General features: G+C 31.7%; 1 protein-coding gene across 14 annotated transcripts in view; it reads left to right on the forward strand.

The window, feature by feature from the left end:
* LOC145248838 (protein c-ets-1-A-like) overlaps positions 1 to 22,771 on the forward strand; it is a 423,966-nt gene that overhangs the window by 361,274 nt on the left and 39,921 nt on the right. For 13 of the 14 annotated variants that reach the window (XM_080110549.1, XM_080110557.1, XM_080110553.1 and 10 more), the window contains one exon: positions 17,999 to 18,118. In XM_080110549.1, coding sequence (XP_079966675.1) covers positions 17,999 to 18,118 — 120 coding nt within the window. Of the gene's footprint in view, positions 1 to 14,450; positions 14,651 to 17,998; positions 18,119 to 22,771 lie in introns of those variants that run through there. The other variant, XM_080110560.1, reaches the window with a different exon arrangement.

Below are 22,771 nucleotides of genomic sequence, written 5' to 3' on the forward strand. Positions count from 1 at the left end.
CTACCTCAACTGTTCTACATCTACTAATCTAACACCTCTCATTGATTCTTTTAACATAAACATATTATTGGACTCTTCCACATATACATACTCCTTATACTGTCTAAATTTAATCTTTCTCAGAGATCAGAACTAATCTGGATTTTAGACCTGCACTACACATCACGGCAACTACCAAATGAATCGCTGAATCGCACACACCTACCTTTACTAGCTCTCATCCATTTTAACGTGATTATACCATCAAAGTGTATTTTTACACATCTCACTATACTCCCCAGATTTAATCCTCCTCTAAGGTCATCAGATCAAAGCTTGTCTTTAGGACTCATTATACATCCATCATATCATTCTCATATCATTTCTTTCCATGCAACACATGTCCTCAACCCTCACAGATTGGACTTGGAGGCTACATCAATTGAAACGTTGATCTTTAGATCTAAGCCTGTCTTTAAAACTCTCGTATCATTTCTCTCCATGCAACGCATGTCCTCAACCATCACCGGTTAGGTTTTATTTCCATACATCATCACATTTATCATACTAACTCAACAACTTCTCTCCATTCTTTCAACGTGACCATGCCATCAAAGTCTCCTCTTGTGCACACATCTCCATATTCTGTCCCAATTTAATCTTCCTCCGAAATTCATCAAAACAAAGCCTGGGTTTAAGACAAACTTCTATACTTCCAAATTCAATATATATATTATGATGATGATACTCCTGTCAATTTCAACATACGAGGTCTGCCACAACTAAATTGTTTGGAAATCCACATAGATGATTTATTTATAGTGGTGAAGGCTTTATAGAGAACAAACCCCACTTTTTGGTGCAACTGCTAATCTCAGTCAGTGCAAATGACTGCTGCAACACAGAAGATGGTACACGTCAAGTTTTACGTTAGAAATTCCCTTTTAGATGCACATCGTAACAAAGACTAAGGGTTCATCTCTTCCAGTGAACTAAAAGTTGCCACCAGATACCAACCTGGAAATTTCTACGTCCCAGCACGGTACATACAGCACATAGCATTTCCAAATGGTCACCCATGTGGTACTGACTGGGCTCATCGTTACTCAACTTCAGTGATTTAATGAGAACTAGTGTGTCAACGTGATTATCTTCTGTATATATAAAAGGCAAGGTATGTTTGTGCGTGTGTTTGTATGTCTCGCAAAAAACTTTCAACAGAGGCGATAGATTTTCATGAGATTGGTATCATTTTTAAGCTCGACATCTTGGAAGACAAATATCGAAAAAGTGGCTAAAAACATTAATTTATTCACCTTAAACTGGCCAGTTTTGTACAGGGAGGGGTAACAAAAAAGCATTCCTTCATGACAAGATAGCTTCTATGCATGTGCAAATAACGTTGGAACTTGAATTAGTTTAAATATTAAAAAAAAAAAACGACCCAATTTCATCGATGTACTCTTAGGCATCATTATTTAAAGGTTGTAAGTTCGAATCATGATGTGAGATGTCTTTTTTTTTTCTTTCTTTCTTTTTCGGTTTTTAACGTTTTAATATTGAAACAGGGTTATTTATGCCATTTTTTGTTTTTATTTTTCGGATTTTTTAAAAAGTTTTAACATGGTTATTTTTGCATCACGTTCGTCTTTTTTTTCTCCATCACGTTTTCTTTTTTTTTTTTTTTTTTAATTTTAAGAAATTTTAACATCCTTTGTTTGCAACACGTTCGTTTTTTTCCCCCATCACGTTTTCTTTTTTTTTCTTTTTTTTTCGTTTTTCTTCTTTTTTTTCTTTTTTTTTTCTAATTTTAAGAAATTTTAACATCCTTTGTTTGCAACACGTTCGTTTTTTTTTTTCGCTTTTTTTTTTTTAAGAAGTTTTAACATTGATTTTCTACATGATATTTAAACAGGGCTATTACTTCGCTTATTCTTTTGTTTTTTTATTTCGCCCCCCCCCTCTCAAACGCCTGTTAGTGTGTGTGTATGTTTGTATGTCTCATTAAAACTTTCAACATACACGACGAAGGCTGACAAAATTGGTATCGTTATAAACGTCAGTTTCTTGGACAACAAATATCCAAAAATTAGCCACAAAAGATTAATTCTTTGACCATCAACTGGGCCGTTTTTCACAAGGCGAGGTCACTTTTTGTCAACATTTTTGCAAAATCGTCATACGCCTTGTAATAAATTAACCTCATTTTGAACGGCGGCAACGTTGTATGTTACAGTGGGCGTGGTGGCTAAACCGTTAGTTTTTTGTTCACTTCTTTTTCCTCTTAACATTACGGGTTCGAGCCTGACTGCCTACTTACTACCTTTTTTTTTTTTTACGCTCGCACAGGTACTCGCTATTTTCATTTTTTTTCTTTTTTTTTTTTTTGGCGGATTTGTGATATTTTTGTTTGTTTGTTTCTCGCTCGATTGAAACTTTCTTTTCTCTCTCTTTTTTTTTTTAAGTCTCCGTTGCTCAATACTCTTACCATAAAACCGCTACATACCCAGGCAATGCCGAGTACCCCCGCTAGTTTATTATATAAAGGGGAGTTGTTTGCGTATGTGTGTTTATGTGTCTTGCTAAAACTTTTGAAATCCAAATCGGATAAAAATGAGTCTCATGCTATCTGAAAGGGCAGAGACTCAGATGCATAATGTGAAATTTAGAACAAAATATTCATTAACGACTGCAGAATCTAATGGAAGTGAGTCACATAAAATCGTCTCTTTCCAAACGATTTCAGCATCTGCGTATGTGTGAACCGTTTCACTTCTCGGGTACGTTAAACACATAAATTTGCAACGTCATGGTATGACTGTCGTCGCCGTGGCCGAATAGGTTAGAGGGTTGTCCCAGAACTATTAGTTTTTGTGTTCACCTCATGGCGGACATTTCATTTTTTTTTTTTTTATTATTAACATATTTTTTAAAACATTTCGGTAAGCTTTTGCATTTAAACAAGATTAAAAGATTTTTTTTTTTCTGATATCGTTTTTTTTTTTTTTTTTTTTTTTTTTAATTTGGGGCCCTGATAATGTTCAAGCTTTTTTGTGTTTACGCACTTATGAACGTTTTTGCAAAGCGTTAAACATAACTTTTTTTCTTTTTACTATGCGCAAAACTTAATTTTAATTTCAAAATACTATTTAAAAATTCGCACGGTACAATAAGTCCATACACAACAAAGAAATAATTGATATTAAACCTTTTTAACTATTTTATGAATATTTATTGAAAACGGAATTTAGGACGAAAACGTCCACTTTTTTTTTATGTGTTCAAACGCAACTACGTTTCTTCTTTGTCTTATATGGTCCAGGCAACGCCGAGTGCCTCTGCTAATATTATATAAATTGTAACGAGATTTTATGAACACTGTATAATGTAATTCATTTTGTATCCCTTCTCTATTCATCTGTATGCTAGCGGGACCTGTGGAAATTCCACAGCCGTATCTTTCATATGTAATATATTGCTACTGGGCATTCAGGACGTTCAGCGTGAATAGAGACCCTGTGGTACTACGTTGGCCCTTTTGATAAAACTGCAAAAATATTTCTTTAAGTAATTTGGTTAATGTAATGTTAGAACATATCTAGCTATTACGGTTTATCGCCAATATCCTTATAGGAGTCCTATTTCCATTGTACGGACGCCCGGTGCCAACACGATACCATTATACCATCTTTAGATAGAACAGATACTACCCTTGGATCCTAGCTAGAAGACCAAGAGGGTATATTTTAGTTTCATGTACAGCCCAAAAGTATGGCACAATCACGTTGACACACCGGTTCTCGCCAGATCACAGAAGTTAAGCAACATTGAGCCTGGCCAGTACCAGATGGGTGACCATTTGGGAAGGCTAGGCGCTGTATGTACCTTCTGGGAAGGTTGGACGTGGGGCCAGCACCCTCACCCTGTAAAAAGAACTCGCTACAAAAGCATTTACAAAAGTTGTAGATGGCGTATGCCCCCCCCCCCAGGGGCTCAAGGCTATGGATGGTACAGCCCAAAAGTGACATTTTTTTTTTTAATTATTACATTGCCTCTTCCGTGATTGGGCGATCCTATTTATTAAGAGTGATAGGTGATGACATACGACATTAAATTAGCGTATCTATATACTAATTTAATGTTCGTAGTATGTTATCACCTATCTTCCTTTTTAATAGGGTTTCCCCATCGAATAATTTATTATCTGGAAACCGTGACACACGTAGGTACGTTAAAGATACTGCGGTATTAATATATTGATATATTGAAAAGTGAGAATCTGTGTGCGTGAGGACACTTCTCAGCCTATATACTCCACGAATATATTTTTTTTTTTTACTTATAAACTTGGAATTTGGTATTTAGAGTATTCAGATATATGAAAAACTTTTTAATCTGTTTTCATCCGGAAAAAAAGGGGCTGCTAAATGGTCAAAATTGAAAAGTTGGTATGTGAGGTGGGGGGGGGGTCATCTGATTTTTTATCTGTCAACTGTTTCACGAACTTTGAAAATACTTTTTAAAGATCGTATTTAACTCGTTGTCTTTAGATTTTTGGTTTCGATCTCGGCTCGGGAATTTTTTTTTTTTTTACTGTAGACTTAATACTCCGTGCACATGTCTCGGTTTCTTTTTTACTTTTTGTTAAAAGGAATTCAACGTTACGTTGAATACCGGGCAACGCCGGGTACATATATACTAGTATATAGATATTTCCCCATATCCTTTCAACTTTATCCTGATATGTCTGCATTTCTCTCCTCTATCCTTATCATTTTACTCTCTGCATTGCATTGAAACCGAAATTTTAAAAAGTAGTGTGTGTGTGTGTGTGTGTGTGTGTGAACTCGGAATAAATGTGATGTCTCGTGGTCGTCTGTTGCATTCTTTAGTGCAACGCTTTTGAAAGATAAGAGAAAGAAGCCACGAAAAAGAAATCGGACCTGAAGAAATGAGATAAACCGACTGAAAAAAAATCTATGCCTCTTTATAGAAAACCGTTTTAGTATTTTAATGTCTTTCGGTAAATACATTAAAGCACATTAACACATTTAATGCCATGAAAAAATGGAAGAAAAAAAAATTCGGACATTTTGGTCAGTCCTCTCTCTCTCTCTCTCTCTCTCTCTCTCTCTCTCTCTCTCTCTCTCTCTCTCTCTCTCTCTCTCAAAAACTTAGGAATAGGATAGGAAGGGAAGGAAAAAATTTTAAAAGAAAGATATTAGGCAAACTTTTTATGTTTTAACTCTTCTGTTCTGTTTGTCTATTCCCCCCCCCCCTGTGCATCGCTGGGTAGCCATGCTAGTAATATCAGAAAAATAAAACGAAAAAAAAAAAGAAAAGAATAAACGGAGATCAAAATATAAGATAAAAAAAATCAAACCAAAAAAGCCTTGCGGGGAGAATGTTTAGCTTCCTAGTTTATTTGAGGCTTAATCATTATTAAGCCTCAACTAAACTAGAAGACGAAATATAGGTCCTTCCCCTTATGGTTTGTTTGATAGAATTTAAAAAAAAAAATTATTTTGATTTGCGTTTATTTCTTTTTTCCGGTTTATTTTTGCTATAGATTGTTGTATTTTCATCCTTACGCCGCCATTGATATACAATGGTCATACTTTCGTTAGAGTATCATCATCACCGACAAAACTCGCCTCAGTTGCGACAGTGGCTCTAAAGTAGACGAATTTCTGAGGAGTCCATGCTAAAGAAGCCAAAATTAGCTTGCAATACACAAGCATTCACGCATCAACGACACCAATCAGTCTGATGCCAAGCAAAAGTAAAATGTCCGAATGTTGTACAGAAAGTGAAGGTAATACAAATTTTCCTTCTCAGAGGTCAGAGGTTAACCGTGGAATCGTAGAACTTTATCACCAATTTTTTTTTTTTTTTTTTTTTTTTTTTGCGTAGTGGCTGCGAATTTTTATCCTCTGTCCCCAAAATCAACAAAGATTAGACTATTCCTGTAATGATCCGATCCCTATTGATTTTGCGGTAGTTAAGTTCCGTGCAGTTCTAGGAGGTCCACCCTTCCAGGCTTTGCTTTCTCTATTTGAGGGATTAGTTTATTGCTAATCGCCTGAGGCGCCCTTATCGGCGAATGCCGACGGGACAGCCCAGGCACTTTTTGCGGGTCAGAGTGCCCCTCCCGGAGTGGGGTGGGGGTTACTAACTTCTCAATCCCACTTTTCCGACTCTAGTGTCTAAGTTCTTTCTGTGGGAGAGAACTAAACATATATATTATAGTGTCACCGCTTATCAAGGCCTGAAAGCAATTCAAGGATAAGAGTTATTGAAACACCACCTTGATAGAAATTAGATGAGTTTATTTTAGAAGATGGCACAAGAACTTGTTTATATTAGACTTGAAAATGGTCATGTTATAGTCAGCTGTAAAGCAGCTCCGTGGTATTGTGTTCCACGGACAGTAATTCTTATGAAAAAATACCCTGCTCATGAAATTTTTGTTTAGTTTTTGGCACGGATAGAAAATAAAAGAGTGATTGAGGATAGTGGTTATAGCTAGTCGAGTCTTTATTGTGAATGTCTTACAGGGGTGGTACCATTGTTGAGCTCGGCCAAGCATCTGCCATGAAAATAACGGTAGACTCGCAACGTTTTTTTTTTTTTTTTTTTTTTTTTTTTCTCTCCATCCTCAATTAAACGCTTTTATTTTTCCATAAGAATTTACAAATTGAATTGTCCAACTGAAAACGAGCCTGCATTTCTATACATCATACTTTAATATTATGTGTGGGTGGGGGCAGGGGTGTTGTTGTTGTTCAGAGTAAGTAAAAAAGATGTCTGCAACATCTGGGTAAACATTAGCTTATCAGATATCTCAGCTTTAACATAGAAAAAAAAATGGAGTGGGGAGAGAAAAGGTGCTTTTATGCCATAAACACTGAAAAGTTAGTGTTTGGTGCTTTTTAAAATTAAGCTGTATATTTTTTTCCTTGAAAAAGAAAACCTTTTCATTTTATATACATCCTTCGTATGTATGTATGTATGTATGTTATTCCTCCATATGTATATGTTTGCGTATATATATTCCTTCATATATATATGTGAGTGTGTGTGTGTGTATATATATATATATATATATATATATATATATATATATATATACACACACACACACGGATATATATATATATATATATATATATATCCGTGTGTGTATATATATAGATATTCCTTCATGTTTATATTTCTTTATGTGTGTGTGTGTATATATATATATATATATTCCTTCATGTGTGTAAACACACACACACACACGGATATATATATATATATATATATATATATATCCGTGTGTGTATATATATAGATATTCCTTCATGTTTATATTTCTTTATGTGTGTGTGTGTATATATATATATATATATTCCTTCATGTGTGTAAACACACACACACACACATATATATATATATAAAGTTATAAAATGTATAGCTCTACCTACGTATTGAACACTTTTGAAGTAAATACTTAAAGTTTACGCATAAATATATACTTTCGTATATTAATTTTTAGTAAATTAAGTAGTTATATATATATATATATATATATATATATATATATATATATATATTCCTTCATATGTATATCTGTGTATGTATTTATACACACATATATATGATGAAAATAATGGAAATAGTATTCCGAAAAAATAGAGAAATAAAAAGGAACAAACCGTATTATGTGTTCATCAACGTTTCGTCTTTATTTCATCCAGAGGAAGTCTCGAAATAAAGACGAAACGTTGATGAACACATAATACGGTTTGTTCCTTTTTATTTCTCTACATATATATGTGTGTATATATTCCTTCATATGTTCATATGTGTGTGTGTACATAAATTGTTTCATAGATTATTTTTTTTACTTAAAAATATTTTTTGTATTTTTCTTTTTATTTTTTCATAAATTATGAAAATTATTTTTGGGTATTTTAAACATTTCAATTTCTAGTATGGTAGAGGTTTGCTTCTAAAATAAAATAAAATAAAAATCCTTAACGCGAATATTACAGCAAAACATTGCATCAGGAACGTTACTTTAAAGCAGGTTTTGTTGAATTTAGTTTGTGAATATTGTCTTTGTGCTCTACCCATCTGTGAAGGACTGATAAGGTCATCTAGTACAGAGCTATATATCTCCATCCCTTCAATCCCGTTCAAGTTTTTGAACAAAGTAGGTAACAAATATATATATATATATATATATATATATATATATATATATATATATATATATATATATATACACTTTATTATACAAACATTATTGGTTACACATGTGCATACATGTTTCAGTGGAATCAAAATCTAAAGAGACCACTTCATCAGACCAAAGAAGAGGCGATATTGATCTGATGAAGTGGTCTCTTTAGATTGGGATTCCACTGAAGCATGTATGCACATGTGTAACCAATAATGTTTATATAATAAACAAACTATACATCAATTCTCTCTTGCATTGAGCACTCCTTAATAATCCCGCGGGTTTCATTGGATTTACATCTAGGAAACCAATCGATACAACTACACACACATACACACTACTTTTTAGTTGTAAATTTGACTTGAATTCAAATAAATAAGTGAGGGTTTTTTACAAAACCTTATTGCCATTGATTGATTGATGATAAAAAAAAAAAATGAAAAATCTTTGATGATGGCCTCTGTAACTACTCCTAGTTAGTAAATAATAATAATAATCATGAAAAATAATCTAGGCTTTCACAAGAAGGACACTGAGAGCAATGAAAAAAAGAAAAAGGCAATATCGATTATCGGTGAGAATTCAATAATCGATCCATTTCAATGCACATTTGACTTGAATGCTTAAATGGGGGATTGTATTGATATTATGCTCTTGGAAATCCGTTTAAAATACCCCTAAAGAAACTCATTTGGAGAATATTAATATGGCAGTTCAAAGTCAAATAAACTTTATTTGATGATCAAATAAGGGAAAATGTGTGAAATATAAAGAAATCTCTTTAGACCATGATTTTTCGAAGCCTAATGCTTCTCACCAGAAGAGAGCAAGCTTATCTATAATATAAAGGGTAAAAGTCTGTTTAAATGCATGTATGTATGTTTGTATGTCTTGCAAAAAACTGTCGACAGATGCAACGAATTTTCACCAGATCGGTATATTTTTGAAACTTGACCTTTCGGATGACAAATATAAAAGAAATGGCTAAAAACATTAATTCCATCACCCTCAACTGGACACTTTTCTACAGGGAGGGGTAGCAAAAAAATCGTTCTTTTATAACGATTTAGCCATACATGCATGCGCAAAAACGTTCTTTCTTGAATTAGTTTAGATATTAAAAAAAAAAAAAAAAAAAACGACTTAATTTCGCTCACGCAGTCATAGACCGGTCGGTATAGTAGCAGCATTGTTATCTTAAGATTGCACGTTCGAGCTGAGATGTCGGATATATTGTTTTTTTCGATTTTTAGAGTTTTAATATTGAAACGGTTATTTATGCCATTTTTTTTTTTGTTCGTTTTTATTTTTCCATCACGTTTGCTGTTTTTTTTGGGGGGGGGGGGTCCCCGCTTTTTTTAAGTTTAAACATCGTTCGCTTATTCTTTATTTCGCATCATGTTCGTTTTCTTTTTTTTTTTTTATATAATATTTAAACAGGATTATTACATTCGTTTATTCTTTATTTTTCACTTTGTTTTGATTTTAACCCCCCACACACACCTCCAAACACCCGAGCAACGCTGAATACCCCCGCTAGTATATATATTAAAAAAAAAAAAAGAAAAAAAAATGGGGAAAAAAAATTTAGTCTAGAAATAAAAATTAAATATATATTATAGGTATATAGACGTTGAATAGATAGTATGGAATCGATGCCTCTGTTCAATTTCAAAATAGAAAGGATACCGTCTGTAGCTTCCTCAGACTTTTACAGAAATGTTCGTTATTATGGGATGAAAGAGTGAATCAGGTCAGGGGAGAGGTGACAGAAGAGCGCTCTTCTGACACCCCTCCCCTGACCTGATTCACTCTTTCATCCCATAATAACGAACATTTCTGTAAAAGTCTGAGGAAGCTACAGACGGCCAAAAAAAACGGCCGGGTAGCTGAAACAATAATGTAACTTAACAGAAAGATACGGTAATAAAAAATAAAACGTGTATATATATATATATATATATATATATATATATATATATATATATATATATATATATATATATATATATCGCGATAATATGGCTAGAGATAGGAGATATATACAAAAGTCTAGAAAAAAATATTCAGAAAAAAAGGGAGAAATACAATAAAGAAAATTGAGGTAATGTAGCAGTCTTGTTGCATTTTAAAACCCGAACTCAACCTGTGTCTGGAGCAGTCGCAAGGAATCAAACAAAAATAAAATAAAAGGGTACTTGTTTAGTTTAATCAAGACATTAAATGGAAATACTGAGAAAAAATGAAGTTTTCATAAAAAAATTCACTTAAATTTGATAAAGTATTTTTTTTTTTTTTTTTTTTCATCAGAAAAATTGTTATAACAGCGAACACAAGCAGCCATGTTTAAATTTTTAGACCACAAGGAAGGGAGAGGGAGTGCACCACAGGGAGATAACTCAAGTCTTTCACATATACCGAGCGTTGTCGACACGTTACAAGATATTTCTCTATCCTTCCTCGTGGTCTAAAAATCCAAACATGGCTTCTTCTGTTCGCTGTCAAAACTTTTTCCGCTGTAAAAAAAAAAAAAAAAAAAAAAAAATTATCAAATTAAGTGATTTTTTTTTTCATGAGAACTTAATTCCATAACAAGTACGTACAATATATATATATATATATATATATATATATATATATATATATATATATATAAATTTTCATTTTTTTAATGTCTTGATTAAACTAAACAAGTACCCATAAAATATTTTTTTTTAAATTGTATTTTTATTTATTTATTTTTTTAATTGCAGCCCACAATTGCAGCCCACATTTAAAAAAAGAACTAAAGTTCTTTTTTTTAAATGTGGGCTGCAATTAAAAAAATAAATAAATAAAAATACAATTTTTTGTTGGGAGTTATCTTTAGAGGTAGTTTTTGTTGGGTTATTGTGATTAAATTGTAGGATTTGGAATTTAATGAAAAACCTTTTATAAATCAGGATTTTTTTTTTTTTTTTTTTCACAATTAATGAAGAATTAACAAGTAGTTTGTTTTACAAAAGATTAAGTTTTTTTTTTGTTGTTTTTTTTTATTATTCTTATGGATTATCTTTAATCGTTTCCTTTGTTAAAGTTCAAGTACTTGATGGGATAATCTCAATTTTCGCAACTTTATCTGATTTCTTGCAGTTTTAGAATTTATGGCCAGTACAAGCGGGGTGGGGGGTACTTTGCCCGGTCGTAAAATATCGGAATCTCATTACTAAAATATTCCTTTTTGATTGAGTTGTATTTGAAAAAGATATGCCCTTAACTCATCAGAAGAAATAGCAACAATCAATCCACCAAAAGGAATTTACGCCATGGCGAGAATCCGAAAATTTGGAAGATTATTGCTATTTCTTCTGATGAGTTAAGGGCATAATAGATTCACTAATGGATATAATTATTAGGTGATTGATTTTGCGCTACGAAACAGACACTGTCAAGAACTGTAAGGATCAATTAATGTAAAGGAATAAAATATAAAAATTGTCAACATCATGTATTTTGGAATATAAATTTTGTCATTTAATCTATATATATATATATCTTAGAACTGCATCTATATCTATATCTTAGAGCTGCACGCCTGTGGAACTCTGTTCCGTCTGCCTGCTTCCCTCCGGACTACAACTTGGATGTCTTCAAGTCTAATGTTAACAAATTCCTAATGAACCGCCCCCTTAAGTAAACACTCCATCAAATCTCCACACTAACGTAATGTACTTGCAATAACCCTTATCCCTGAGTGGCTTCCGGGCCTTGATAAGTGGTGATCACTATGTAAAAAAAAAAAAAAAAAAAAAAACTACATTTACTCACATAAAATTAATATACGAAAGTATAGATTTATGCGTAAACTTTAAGTATTTACTTCAAAAGTGCTCAATACGTAGGTAGAGCTAGTTAGTAATTTATAAAATATATATGGCGATTAAGCTACACTGAATATTCGGCGTTTCATCCACTCTAGGATTCGTCAGGCTTATGCGCGCCTGACGAATCCTAGAGTGGATGAAACGCCGAATATTTAGTGTAGCTTAATCGCCATATATATTTTATAAATTACTATATATATATATATATATATATATATATATATATATGTGTGTGTGTGTGTGTAACACACTTGAGCTGAGATCGAAATCAAAACCTTAAGACAGCGAGTCGATAGTGAGAGTCTTATTAGAATGGAGACTTTCTAGAATCCTGTCTAAAACCGAGAGAGATAGTGGCAACAATACTCCATGCTTTGTAAAAATATAGAATGCTTTTTGGCGGGAGTAATTTTCATATCAGATCAAAAAAATAATAATCAAAAGTAACGGATGTGTTTCAGTATCAAATTACAGGCAAGAAAGTTGAGGAACTTAAACAAGTGTTAATAATTTACTTTCGAATTTAGGAAGGTAAGTTTTAAGATTGTTATAAAAACAGTTTTTATATTTAAAAAAAAAAAAAAAAAAAAAAACGTTTTAAAATCTTACAAATTTAAATAACTATCTACATTTGGCTACTTGGCCTTTTGGCTAAGATCAAAGTGTAGTATCTGTTCCGGCAGATACTGCAAGCAAAGACCGTATGTGGGGGTAACCCCACATATAAGACCTTGGTCAATGAAGGGGCAACCCTTCATACCAATTGTCACTATCCAGCTCCTCTACTCCCCGGGGAGTTGGTCCCCATTTCCCCTTCACTCCTCACTTTAAAAATCGGCCTTGTGCCTAATTTGCTCAGTGGGGGAGCAAATAAATACCTCAAAGTGTAGTATCTGTTCTTCAGCTGTCGCACTTCCATTTCTCGTTTTCTTTCAGTGGAGGAAAAATCCTTCACTGCTGAGACAATTTTGATTTTTGTACCTTTTCTCCGTGTTAAAAAACGACCCTGGTGTCTAACTGTCCCGTGGGGAGGCATTGTAAATAGGTACATTAATTCACTTTTAAAAATTAAAAACTTTTTGCTTATTTAAAATAAACGCAAACGTGAAATGTACAAGTGTAAATAATTCACTTGCATTTTTAAAAAATTTTTTGTTAATATTGTTTTAAAAAGCATTTTTAAAAATTTTTTGTTAATATTGTTTTAAAAAGCATTTTTAAAAAAATTTTTGTTAATATTGTTTTAAAAAGCATTTTTAAAAAATTTTTGTTAATATTGTTTTAAAAAGCATTTTTAAAAAATTTTTTGTTAATATTGTTTTAAAAAGCATTTTTAAAAAATGTTTTGTTAATATTGTTTTAAAAAGCATTTAAAAAAAATTTTTTGTTAATATTGTTTTAAAAAGCATTTTTAAAAAATTTTTTGTTAATATTGTTTTAAAAAGCATTTTTAAAAAATGTTTTGTTAATATTGTTTTAAAAAGCATTTTTAAAAAATTTTTTGTTAATATTGTTTTAAAAAGCATTTAAAAAAATTTTTGTTTATATTGTTTTAAAAAGCATTTTTAAAAATTTTTGTTAATATTGTTTTAAAAAGCATTTTAAAAAAAACAAACACGTGAGTAAATTTAGCTAAGGATTAAAACTTTGGGGCATGTTTTACTATAAACAACAAATTGAAAGTGGTAAAAAAATATTAAAACTATAACAAATAAATGTTACCAAAGGCAAGATGACATTTATTGGATGGATTTCCATCACTATTTAGATTGGGGGATCAGTTTTGTATATAAATTTTAAAATTTTGGAAGAGGGCATATTTTACTGTAAACAAACCGAAAAAGTGGTAACAAACAACTATATAACAAATAAATGTTACCAAAGGCAATATATATATATATATAAAATTTCATCAGTACTTTATTTTATTTTTTATTATCGAGACTTCACAGATAACTATTATGTTGGCCATCTTGTCTTTTTTCTAACTGAATAAACGCTTCAAAGTTAAGTTGAAACAAAAGCTTAACCGGATAAGCAGCAGAGTAATAATTTATCTTGCCTTTGGTAACATTTATTTGTTATACATTTGTTTCTTTATCACTTTTTCGGTTTATTGTCTATAGTAAAAAAAAAAAAAAAAAAATGCCGGGAATTTATTTTTTTTAAATTAAAGTTGAACATGACTTATTTACTTCAATAACTATAAACACCACTTGAAGTAATCCACTTCTAACACTTCATTAGTGTGGTGTCCTTTGTAAGGTCAAGCTGACCAGGGGTCACCAAATCCGGTTCATTCCGAGATTCTCTTGATAAATCAGTATACACCCTCCCCCCCCCCCCCTCTCACACACTTTTCAGAATGTTTTTTTTTAACACTCAGCCGGTGGCAAGCCAGCCTTAAAGCTGTGTGTTCTACTAGATCAGAGGATTTGATTCTAAAGATTTTTTTTCACCAGAAAAAAAAACAAGCAAAGACGCAAGGTAGAGTGAGGATAATTTGATACGGTTTTGACTCTTCGATTTCTTCTTGTTGATCCTAAATTCGAGATGGGCGAATTGCATCTGTTGATAAGTAAAAATTTTACTTTTATTTTTTAGGCTGATAAAACATTTTTATTTCACACATCTCTCAATATTTTGAATATAAGAAGCATGTCTGCCCCCCCCCCCAAAAAAAAAACTTATCTCGAAATCTTGGAGAAAAAAAAATGGATTTGTATTACAATCTACAGACATACGAAAAAAAAAGACAAATGGTCGTGAGAGTGAGCTGACTTAAGTATGTGAAGTTAGAAAAAATGAGTTAAAACTAAAAAATTATACAAAATACTATTAGAAGCCCACCCAATATATGCCACGGTCACACACTGGGTGGGTTTCTAACAGTATTTTGTATAATTTTTAAGTTTTAACTCATTTTTCCAAATTTCACGTATTTAACAGTCAACTCGCCACAATTTTTTTTTTTCACATATACCGACAAAAAAACTGATTTTCGAACCGATTAAACCTCTAAAAGCGAATAAAACCGCTAAAAAACTTTTTTCAGATAGGTAGAAGAGTAACTTATCTTGCTTTTGATAACATTTGCTATATATATATATATATATATATATATATATATATATATATATATATATATATATATATATTTTTTTTTTTTTTTTTAATTTTTACCACTTTTTCGTACGTCTGTGGATTGTAATAAAAACCAAAAATTTATAAATATAAAAAAAATTGTATTACTTGATGAAGACTGGTATAGGTCAAAATATTGAATAAATACGTTTATTAAAAAAAAAACACGTCTGTATTTTGATTAGTCTCGGAAGCTTTTTTTTTTTAAATATATATATTTCTTTAATCATGATTCTTTCAAACAACGAAAATACTTCTTAAAACTTGTTAAATTATTGCTTCAATCACATTTTTTCTAACTTACAATCTTGTTAACATGCTTTCTCTAATTGCTATTCATAAAATAATTGTATGTAAAACGAGTTTCTTTCGATTCTTTTAAATATATGAAGATTTGCTCCAAATTTTAACGCCAGGAGTTAGCATTTGACAGTTTAAAGGCTTACACATTCCTTTCGTAAGCAAAGACGTCACTTTTTTCACATTCTTTTTCTCCTTTGCGGTACGGGTTCGAGCCTACCTGCCTAATACCACTTTTTTTTTTTTTTTTTTTTTTTTTTTCAACACACACCTCCCCTCCAAACACCCGAGCAACGAGGTTTGTCTATTAGAAATCTGGGTTTTTTTTTTTTGTTTTTTTTTTTTTGTGCGTGTGTGTGTTCGTATGTCCATTAAAAACTTTCTTCAGTCACATCATACCAGATTAAAACTGGTACCATCTGAAAGAGCGATACCTTGGATGCATAATATGTGAAAAATAAAAAAATGATTAATTCTGTGGTGGTCAACTGGCCCATTTCTTGCAAAGGTGGGGAGGGGGGTCATTTTCCACGTTGTGCTTTTCACAAACTACGCACGCGTAACAAACTGAAAGTATATTTAAAAACGTTATCTTGCAGGTTCATTACGTCATAAGTTGTTGTTCGATGGGCAAAAAACATTTGCCAGTAACATTCAGGTTCAAGCCTACCTACTGCGACTTTTTTTTTTTTTTTTTTTTTTTTTTTCCAGTCACACCGCACTTGCTATTTTGAATGAGCAAAAGGTTGCTTTGATTAATCTATTTTTTTGTAGGTGGGGAGGGGGCAGTGCAGTGGCAATAAGAAGTGGGAAGTTGTCACCCACTTTGGGGGAGGGGGCGCGATTCAATTCTTTTGTGGGAGGTTGCTCAATATCCCTTAGTATAGCAGCTGTGTCCAAACTGAATTTCATGTCCATCCGGGCAACACTGGGTATTTATGCTAGTATACAAATAAATGACAAAATATCTATATTCCCAATTTCAGTATGTTGTCCATCTTACCGTTTATTTCTTTAAGCATGTTAAAATGTTCACTTCTTCACCTGCTTTGTAGCACAGAACCATTCATGCAATTACGTTAATTTTTTATTTATTCTATTAGAAAAATAGGAACTCATCAACTTTAAAAGAAAATAAACATAGGCATGATTAAAAAATCTGAAAAGCAGAAGAGAAATTGCAATCGTGTTTTCTTTAGTTACGCCATCTTTGAATTTATATATCTATAATATAAAGCTGTGTGTCTGGTCACGAATAGGCTCCTATATGGTCGACTATTTTAAAAAACTGATTACATATAATGATAGATGTATCGAGATACAGGAATGGGTGCGTTTGATCTGGCAGAACGGTGGTTCATTAAAATTGTGGGGTCTGCGTTCGCGCCTGGTCCACAAAGTATGGAAATAAAAAATTTAAAAATTAAAAAAAAAAACGTTTACAAGTGTTTTTGATATAGATTCACATAAGAATACTTTGATAAATATGTTTTAACTTAAATAGGGATGGTATAATAAAATTGTGGGGTATGCGTTCGCGCCTGGCCTCCATAGAATGGAAATAGGCACACACTTTAATAAAGACTTTTCATATCTATCTGTGTAAGTATACTTTGATAATTATGTTTCAGTTTGAAGAAATATGGTATAATAAAATTATGGGGTATTCGTTCGCACCTAACCTCCATAGAATGGAAATATGTCACAAAGTTTAATAAGGTTTTTTTAATATAGATCCACAGAATATCGTGATAAGTGTTTCAGTGTGAACAGGTATGGTATAAGAAATTATGGGGTTTATCTATTTTATTTTTACTTTCATCATATTTTGCTTTGGTTTTGATACCCCCAAATTCGAAGCTATCTCTTTACAACCCTTCCTTTTCATAAGCTATCATACTTTCATAAATCAGAGTCCATTTTCTCTAGGCTGTTTTTGAACCCAGTCAACGACGGGTACTTTTGCTAGTATATATATATATATATATATATATATATATATATATATATATATATAGAAGGTAGACCTTTTTCGCTTGCCCATGGAGCCGGTCTAGGCCGCACCATCCATGGAAGATGTAGTAAAGGATAAGGTCACTTTGAAGTCTCTTGCGCTCAAGGGAAAAAAGATTTAGAGCGCTTAAACTTTTCTAAAATTTTTGTAGTATACCTTATTTTCTACAAAAAAAAAAAAAAGGCATCCAATCACTCGACTGAAAAATGAAAAGGAATCCCCCCCCCTCAAACAAAGTACAACATCCTTCTTATACTTAAATGTATAATTGTAAATACGAGGAGGATATTGCATGAAAAAAAATAATAGGGATATATTAAACATTAGTCTATTTTCTTTTCTTTTTTTTTTTTTTAAATATACCTCTATTTAAATATTACGTTTCCTTATTTAAATTATTTTATTATTTAATTTTTTTAAATTCAATTGTTTAACATTTAATTGTTTTTGTTTAAATTCTCATTTCAGATTATTCTGGAAATCACATCCTCCCGCTTACACCAGGCACAACGCAAAAAGTTTCTCAAGCTCTTTTTGCCAGTTTCAAAAGTTTTGAGAAAGAACAACAGAGGCTGAACATCCCACGAGGTAAGCCATATTTATTATCTAAGATAAAAAGGCCAGTTGTCTATGGGTATGTTTGTATATCCAGCTAAAACTCTAAAACTACAAAACAAAAAACCCACAAATTTAGTATTTTCTTGATCGGCATTGCTTCGGCTGAATAACATCTAATACTTTTGAAATATAAAAATATTCATATTTTTTCTCTAAAATGGTGCCGATTTCCTCAGGAGTAGATGGGTTTGTTGCTTTCCAGATATTCGATGTAATAATTAAAGGGAGGTAACTTTTTTTACAAGGAGTTAATTCCCCTTTATGTCGCCCATACCTCGAATAATCTACAAAAGTGAGTGTGTGTATATCCAGCATATATGCTGGGCTGAGAAGAAAGGAGTGAAAGAAGAGGAAGAGAGAGATGAAGGTTTTAATAGAAATATGTTAAACTGTTGCCCTGGGCAATGCCAGATAGCCCTGCTAGTTATTATATAAACTTATCTTTTTATTTGTACAGCTGTAACTCAGAAACTACTAAAGATAGGATTACAAATCTTATATATTCTCATTCAGTATAACCTCAAACAGATTAAGGGGGAAATTACTTTGATATTCTTTCATTGGAGGTTACCAGGTCAAAGTAAGTGACTAGAATCGTAAAAACTCATTTTTCAATTAAGAAATCAAGGGAAATAATTTTTTAAATAGTTTTCAAGCTTTTTTCCTTGAACCAATTAAAATCGAAAATGATAGAAATAGAAAAAAAAAATCAAAATATAAAGGAATCGGGGTTGGGAGCACATTGGTCTTTGTTAATCTTGGAGAACTCTTTTGATGCTACCAGATCAGGCTGTCTGAAGAAACTCATTTCCTGACCTAAAATGCACCAAACGTTGATGTTAGTGGGGTTTTTCCCCTCTTTGCAAAACTCCAGCATGTTCTGCAAAGTAAAAAACAATTTTTCATTCACAAAATGATCAAACACAACTCCATGAATAAATATTTGAAAAAAAATATAATTCGGCATGCAATTTCAAACGGAACCTTTTATTTAACCCACAAGGGTAGTATACTCTTGTTCCCCGATCCATGATTGGGTAGAAGTCCTAAGGAATTTGCAATTGTATTTTGGGTGCCACCCATACTAAGGATTGAACCTTCAACCTCCAGAAGAGTAATTTTGGCAACCTAATTTTACAAAGTATTCTATCCACTGCAGTTCAGGTTCCTGCAGAAAGAATGTTATCTTTGTACATTAAATGAAGAGTTCTGTGCAGATTCCCAACTCAAGATACACTTGTAGAAGGTCGGAGGTTGCATCGACCGAAACGTTGTGCAAACAACGCTCAAGATTAGTACAGTAGTTCAAGGAATACAAATAATACGAGTAAATTATTAATGTTATTTTTATTTTTAGCATTTCACACTGGCGTTGTCCAGGTGTTTGGAGGTGTATGTGGAGCAAAAAAAAAAAAAAAAAAAAAAAATGGTCAATTTTTTTAACTTTGCCCCCTATTATGACTCCTTAACATTTATTGTTTTCGGCTCAAATCAAGTTATTAAGTTAGATCCATGTCCAAGAAACCTATATCTAAAATTTCAAGTGTTTAAACCCAAAAGTGTCGGAGGAGTTTGGTAGAGTTCTCGGAAGTCAAATCGTTGAACTTTGACCCCTTAACAGCGAAACCTATTGCTGAAAAAGGATTACAAAGATTTCCCCAAATCTCAGTACCCTGTATATCAAATTTCGAGTCTGTAGACTTAAAATTGACAGAGTTATTTCGTAGGGAAATGCACACAGGCACACAAACACGTTCACTTTTATAGATATATAGATTTCGGACTGCTCTTTCCCTTTTTTCAAAAACTGTGTTTCTTGATAAACAATGAATATGAAATTGTTGATATATTTCAGCCCTTTTTTGTTTTCCTTTCAATGTAACTATAAATAACGCTTATACTAACTATTCTTGGATGATGCTTACCTTTTTGCACGTGTTTTAATACATTTGTATTAGAAAAAGCTTTTCTCATTTTTGTTATTCTTTAACGTATGTTATAGGTCTATTATATTCTTATTACTGTTAAGTAATTTATTCATAGTTAAAATAAGACTGTTCTCAGTCTGTAAACCAATATATATAATAAAACCAATATATATAATAATGTCAATATATATAATAATACCAATATATATAATTAATAATACCAATATATATAATAATAACAATATATATAATAATAACACCAAATGTATGATGACAAATAAAAGTTCTGACTTTATTATATCATCAGAACAATGAGGAAAAGTTTAGGGAAAATTTGAGATAAAACGTCTTTAGGCCATGGCATTTCAAAGCTAAAAGCTTCTCATTAGAGGAGAAGGGCCAGAATTATCCAAAATGCAAATATAGGAAAAAAACTGGTTCAATGACATTTAGAAATGAGAATGAAGGAATGAGAGATGGTAAATAGTAATTAAAAGTAGGTGCAACATGTAAGTGCAAATGGGAATATATGTAAGTAAATTATATAATTTACCTACATCTATTCTGATTTGCCAATAGGAATATATGTAGGTAAATTATATTTTGAAAATCGGAATATATGTAGATAAATTATATATTTTTTGTTCTTTGTGGCGTCGATGGGTTCAAGGTCGCCTGAGGAAGTCTCATTGACTGAAACAGATAGCTGTTTGTAGCGACCATATGTAACTTTTTACCCTCAAAAATAAAAAATATATTTTGCTCTTGTTATTGAGCACTATCTGATAACTTCGTTGTATTCATTAGTCCCGACTTTTGGACATCTCAAACCTGGATGGATATATATATATATATATATATATATATATGAGAGAGAGAGAGAGATGTTTGTTTTTGTTAGCAATACTTATTGAATGAATTCAATTATTTATATGGAAGTGCATTTTTACCTAAATGCGAGTTGGGAATAATTTTCCTTTTGACCAGTTTTGTACATCCAAATGGGGAGCGGTGTATGTATTATTTTAAAAATATAATTATCCACTGATACATGTTTCGTCGTCTACAGCTCATCAGAGTGGCTGAATCTATCATACATACATATATATATATATATATATATATATATATATATATATATATATATATATATATGGCACTATGAAATAATTGGAACCATTAAAGAAGAGCCAATAATAAAAAAGAAAGGAAAAAATAGGGAAGATAGGAGAGAAAGAAGGGGAGGAGAGAAAGAAACGGTAAATAGGGAATACCGAAATGCAAATATAAATGGATAAAAAAAAATAAAAATAAACATAAAATGATCTGAAAATGAAGTGGGATTAGAAAAATGTTTAAAAAAAAAAAAAGTGTTCAAAAAAAAAAAAAAAAATATATATATATATATATATACTAGCAGTTCTGCTCGGCTTTGCTTGGGCCCTACGTACTGTTCATAAGGTTATGTGCATACGCATATATTAAAAAGTGTGAATATGTAAAGTAATGCCTTTCTGTATAATAGTCTTCCTTAACTACCATAGAGAAAAGGCAGACAGATATTTTCACTTTTATATATATATATATATATATATATATATATATATATATATATATAGAGAGAGAGAGAGAGATATATATATATATAGAGAGAGAGAGATTGTATAAAATATATAGTAATGATTTAAAAAGTATTTAAAAAAAGACTCATGCGCCACCGCCGAGAATCGAAACCAAAACGTTCAGTCAAGATTTATTTTACCTCTGCCATAAATGACTGGGCTATAAAAACATGTTTACTGCAAGGCTAAAAATTAAAACATGAACCAATAGCTACTACGTTATGCATTCTTAATGCCGGCGTTCGACCTTCACCTGGCAAATTTCTTTTTCTTTTTTTCTTTTTTTTTTTTTTTACTTTTGCGCCGATTTTTCCGGTCTAAAACCCAAATATAAAGTTTTGCATGGATTTAAATACCTTATGAAGTTTCATGTCTGTAGACCAAAAACTCTAGGAGTTTGGTAGGCAAAATTTGTTAAACAAAAATATATACGCATACATAAATATATATGGAAACAATTTTGTGTTTACTATAAACTTTTTACGCAAATATTATGCAAGTATAAATCATGTAGAATATCTGCATGAATATAATTACACATAATAGTTAACTAAAGATGATTATCCTATTAGAAAACGGAAGAAACTAATGGGGAATTAATTAAAATGAATGCTTAAAAGAATATGCAAATTAGCTAGATCTTTTGGTAGTGAATGCAATTCCACAACCGATATAAGAAAAATAGAAAAGAGGGTTTTTAATATGAATATAATTACGCAGAAAAGAAAAACGAATTAATTGGAGTATAGACTATTATATAACAATATATAAGATATTTTCAACATACACCCATAAGCTCCAAATTGTAGGTGTACGCTTTTTGTTTGCACAGAGATACCAACATTCAGATATTCACGTGCCCACGAGTCAGCTATTGGTGAACATTTATTGCAATGCCAAGTCTGCAGTACAGAGTACTAGGATGGCACAGTTTTGCACAGAGCATGTTCGAGGATACATTTAAAAATTCTCAAAGCAGTTGCTACCAGTTCCTGACAACCGTCTTTTTCAACTTGGAGCTTATCAGTCTATGTTGGGAATTTTTATTTATTTTTTTTAAATATATATATATA

Source organism: Euprymna scolopes, chromosome 27 (assembly GCF_053919585.1).
Source record: "Euprymna scolopes isolate OS-2025 chromosome 27, ASM5391958v1, whole genome shotgun sequence".
In the NCBI taxonomy this organism is placed as follows: Eukaryota; Metazoa; Mollusca; class Cephalopoda; order Sepiida; family Sepiolidae; genus Euprymna; species Euprymna scolopes.